This window comes from Octopus bimaculoides, chromosome 12 (genome assembly GCF_001194135.2).
Source record: "Octopus bimaculoides isolate UCB-OBI-ISO-001 chromosome 12, ASM119413v2, whole genome shotgun sequence".
NCBI lineage: Eukaryota > Metazoa > Mollusca > Cephalopoda > Octopoda > Octopodidae > Octopus > Octopus bimaculoides.
The window spans coordinates 143303-148620 of NC_068992.1; the positions used below are offsets into that span (position 1 = coordinate 143303).

The 5318-nt window shown below is 37.5% G+C and overlaps 1 protein-coding gene across 4 annotated transcripts in view; it reads right to left on the reverse strand.

Annotated features, from left to right (window-relative positions):
- Positions 1 to 5318, reverse strand: part of LOC106880139 (voltage-gated potassium channel subunit beta-2) — a 153501-nt gene that overhangs the window by 71976 nt on the left and 76207 nt on the right. For all 4 annotated transcript variants that reach the window (XM_052972030.1, XM_052972029.1, XM_052972031.1 and 1 more), the window contains 2 exons: positions 2383 to 2462; positions 370 to 414 (listed from right to left, as the gene is read on the reverse strand). In XM_052972030.1, coding sequence (XP_052827990.1) covers positions 370 to 414; positions 2383 to 2462 — 125 coding nt within the window. The remainder of the gene's footprint in view (positions 1 to 369; positions 415 to 2382; positions 2463 to 5318) is intronic.

Below are 5318 nucleotides of genomic sequence, written 5' to 3' on the forward strand. Positions count from 1 at the left end.
ACGAACCACCACTCTATAACTCAGTCAATGAAGACCCCGTCCAAAACCATGCTGTGAGGCATATACCATATAAAAACTTATTTAAGATTTTAATCTCAAATTTTAATAATCTACAATATATCATATAAAGAAACAATCATCATAAAAATATTAATCTAAAAATCAAACAAAGTATAAATTGGACAGACAAAATTAATACAATAATATAATATATAAAAGTATAAAAGTCACTACTTGTGCATAGACTATGCGCATTTCATGGATAGCTGAGAGAGAGAAAGAGAGAGAGATCCATGTAGCTGTATATGCATTTAATGTAGATAACGCCAAACTTTCTTGAACAAAAAAAAGCGAAAGAAAGTTCCTCACCTCCATCCTTTCTTTTTCAGAATTTTACCTAAAGATATTTCAGCCCTGAAAAAAAGAACAGATGTTTGTTATGTAAATTATTATTATTTTATTTTTTTTTGTCTTTTTTTGGCTAATATTTAGTTTGAAATATTTCATAATCTCATAAATAGAAATTGGCACTAGTAAATAGGTATTTTTTGTTTTTGTGCTCTGGGTACAAGGCCGAAAAAGTTTGAGGGAGGGAGCCAGTCGATTAGATTGACCCCAGTATGTAACTGGTACTTAATTTATCAACCTCAAAAGGATGAAAGGCAAAGTCGACCTTGGTGGAATTTGAACTCAGAACGCAATGACGGATAAAATACCACTAAGCATTTCGCCTGGTGTGCTAACCACTCTGCCAGCTCACTGCCTTTCTAGTAAATAAGTATTGTCACTAGTAAAATAGTATTTAGTCATTATTGATGGCAGCAGTATTTCTATTGAGCAGTACCCCATAGATCACAGATAAAATTTGGCACAGAAATACAGCAATCCCTCAACTATCGTCGGTGTTATATTCCAAAACCCCCGGTGACAGTTGAAAATCCACAAAGTAGAGACAGCACTGTACTGTATATTTTTCAAAACTCATTTTTATAATTTGCATATATTTATTTTATTATAAATGCAAAACAACACCACGGAGGAATCAACGTAAGCTTAAATAATAAACCATGATAGGTGAACCACGATATGGCGAAAGTTTACTGTATATGAATATGGGGCTGCAAGGTAAGAATACAGTCACCTGGTTATTTGGAGCTGTTCGCAGAGCCTGTGCTGCTGCAAGCATTCAGGCAGCTCTCATCTTGTAAATAACCTCTACCTACCCATCTTAGAAGTCCCAGAAAAAGATCATCGACACTTCCATCTTCAGCTAAACTATTAAAAAAGGTCAAATAAATGGATAGATATCACACTGAAAATCTGTTTCTTTTTTAATGCTAACCCCTTAGTTAGTTAAATTGAGACTGGAAGCAGTAGGTGTTTTTTTTTTCAGGGTTACCAAATAGTTGCCATCACTTGGTAAAAACATACTTTTGAGCATAGAGAATCTCAGAACTCATAATCATCTATTTGGTGCTCAATTGTTCATATTAATTTCGCTTTTAAAACAAAATTTTCATGGCTAAACTAAATGTTTACAGATACGTAAAAGCTTTCAAAGAATTTTAATAGGTTATCAAAATAAACAATGTTACCTAGATTGATGTTCTGCAGCTGATAATTAACATGAAGCACTACTGATGATGTACATAATTTGAAACTGTCGCCATCATCATCATCATGATGTAACATCTGTTTTCCATGCCGGCATGGGTTGGGCAGTGTGACAGGAGCTAGCCAGCAAAAGAGCTGTACCAGGCTCCAGTTGTCGATTTTGAAAAGGTTTCTATGGCTGGATGCCCTTTCTAATGCCAACCGCTTTAGAGAGTGTATTGGGTGCTTTTTACATGGCACCAGCATAGGTGTTTTTTATGCATGGCACCAGTGCAACGGCTTTTTATGTGGCACCAGCACAGATATTTTTCATGTGACGCCAGCATGGGTGCTCTTTACAGGACGACAGCATAGGTACTTTTGATATGACACCAGAAGGGATACTTTCTATATGGCACCAGAACGGATAGTTCTTACGTGGCCCCAGCATGGGTGCTTCTGATGTGTGCCATTTACATAGCACCAGCATGGGTGCTTTTTATGTGGCACCATTACAGGTGCTTTTCACGTGACACCAGCACCAGCATCTTAAAAACTCAACCAGCTCAACCAGTCATCATTATCTATTTTTCTGTTTTATATCAAACCAAACAGTTAATATTGTGGTGTTCTGTTTCCAGTTTGAAAGAAAGTTTTACACACATGACTGAATAATTTACTCGTATATAAAGACTTGTAGTGATCCTAATACAGAATGAAGACAATGAAAATATAATGTAATCACAGAAAAAAAGAAACATCATTTAGAAATAATTAAAAGGAACTTACTTGCCACCTGAATATACTTCAGCAGTATCAAATATGTTGATTCCACTCTCATAGGCTAGCGTTAACATGTCTTCAGCAACCTGAATTAAAATTATTTAGCAGAGTATAATATATAAATATATAATATAATTTAATTCATATATATAAATATATATATATTATATATTAAGGAGATGTACTTGCATAGCAAGTGACCAGATCTGAGATCGTGTGCTGGAACGAAAACAATTGCAGTGTGGAAGGTGTTTATAAGCCATTTAAGAAACAAAAACCGTTAGATTCACTTCAACATGTAAATTTAATTACATTATATATATATAGGAGTGGCTGTGTGGTAAGTAGCTTGCTTACCAACCACATGGTTTCCGGTTCAGTCCATCTGTGTGGCACCTAGGACAAGTGTCTTGTACTATAGACACAAACCAACCAAAGCCTTATGAGTGGATTTGGTAGACAGAAACTGAAAGAAGCCCGTCATGTATATATATATATATATATTTGTGTGTGTGTCTGTGGTTGTCCCCCACTATCGCTTGACCACTTATGCTGGTGTGCTTATGTCCCTGTAACTTAGTGTTTCAGCAAAAGAGATTGATAGAACAAGTACTAGGCTTACAAAGAATAAGCCCTGGGGTCGATTTGCTCGATTAAACGCGGTACTCCAGCATAGCCACAGTCAAATGACTGAAACAAGAATCTCTCTCTCTCTCTCTATGTATATATATATATATATCATCATCGTCATTTAACGTCTGCTTTCCATGCTAACATGGGTTGGACGATTTGTCTGAGGACTGGTGAACCAGATGGTTACACCAGGCTCCAATCTGATTTGGCAGAGTTTCTACAGCTGGATGCCCTTCCTAACGCCAACCACTCCGAGAGTGTAGTGGGTACTTTTGAGGACTCAGTTTGCATGAGTGATAGTGTATCATTCACTATGTGCTTTCTTAAGTGGATGGTAAGGCCTGCTTTGCTCCATGCTGCAAAAGCACAATGACGAGTACGGTTTCCGTTTAGACCCCACCCCCTCACTCACAACAAGGTAATGAAGCCTTCATCATAATATGGTGTCTTTGGCATACATACCAATAAACTACATCTCAGCATATATATTTTAGATCAAAGGAAAGGTTAGCGTTCCATCAGTTCTTTTCTTATTCGTTTTATTTATACTTTGAACAACTGGCATGGAATGGTCGGAATGAATGGTTAGACTTTTGCTGCTGTCATTACTTTCAGCCTTGTTTCTTCTGTTTCGATATCTTCCTTCTTGTCTGTGTATTATTTATTTCTATCTTTGATCTCGCTCCACAAAAAAAAAAACACATTAATGAAGCACACTACAATTATACAGTGTCAAAGAATTGTCTACAACAGAGAACTACATCACACTCTGTTGTTGTACTGGCTTTAATCTAAGATAAGTGTTGTTAATGAAAATGCTTACATCCTATTTGTATCATGTTACCTAACACTCTACATAAAGATAACACTAAGTAATTTGGCTGCTCGTAGCGACAATGATGGTGGTGGTGGTGGTGGTACTGCTGGCTCTGTTGTTACCATAATTAATGGTGCTAAGTATATAACTAGTGTTATTTTTGTTGCTAATCTATTTCGTCTAGTTTTTTTTTTACTAACATTGTTCCACTCAGTTGAACTAGAGCACAAAGTTAAACAGAAGCATTCACTGAGTACTTCTATATATATATATATATATATATATAAAGAGAGAGAGAGAGAGAGAGAGAGAGAGAGAGAGAGAGAGAGAGAGATACATGTACACATATCATCCAACACATGATGTACATCTCAAACTTCACTTTTGTTTAGCATGATGCAATACCTGCTAATGGCATGCTATATATGGTTATGCAGAATGCAGCCTGCTAAGCAGTGTACACTGCACTCAGTCTGCTCTTCAGATAGTTTCTGTGTAATTGCTTAGTGATGATGACTTCATAGGTGATCAAAAAATGGATAAGAGATGAATCAGGGCTTGCAGGGGTGATGTGGTGACAGAAATTGTCTGACAGCCATGACTGGGTTCTCCTGCTTGTGTGGAATGGTACAGAGTGCTGTTGGCAGACATAGGATCTTCCAGCAGCCAACCTCTTCACCCAGGGCAGCGCTACTTCCTCCAGGCACTTAATGTAGGCCTCCATGTTGTGTTTGAGGCTGTGTGGGAATATGAATGGAGGCATAATGTTGCCATCACTAGTGATCACTGCAAACACCATGATGTTGACTGGATGTTTGATTTTTATCACTCTTGGAACATGTTTTAGCAAACCATCTGATCCTGGCAGAAATGTTTCTCGTTTGAGAAAGACCAAAGTAAACTCAGTTGGAGGAGATGCTTGAGTTTGTGCTTCAAAGTGCAATCTTTCCTCTCGTCCTTGATGGCTTGGGATAAAAATTGGCCCTTCCTCATCTTGTATGAAGAATACCAAATGTCTTCATGAACTACCTGCTTGATAAGAAACTCAGACACTCCCATATCCCTGGTGATGGACCTGATTGACTTGGACGGATCGTTGTCAATCATGGCCTGAATCTCACCATCAAATTCAGTTCTTTCTTTCTCAGCAGAACGATCAGAGTGAGTTTTCCAAGCTGCCATACCTTTGTTATCACCATTAAACTCAACCAACTCTTTCCAAATCCTCTGCACTGTCCTCTGATTGACACCCAAACACACTGAAATGTTCGTATTAGAGCTTCCAGTGTGAATGCCAAGCAGTAATGCATGTCGTTTCCAAATTTCTGGCAGAGTGAATTGCATCATGGTGCTGTTTTTCTCACAGACGGTGCCCAACTGACCCTACTATACTGTGTAGTTGACAAAATAAAAAGCAAACAATGTGCAAGCACAAAGTTAAAAATATAAAATGGCAACAATTTATCCATTGCCCCCTGTATGTATATATATA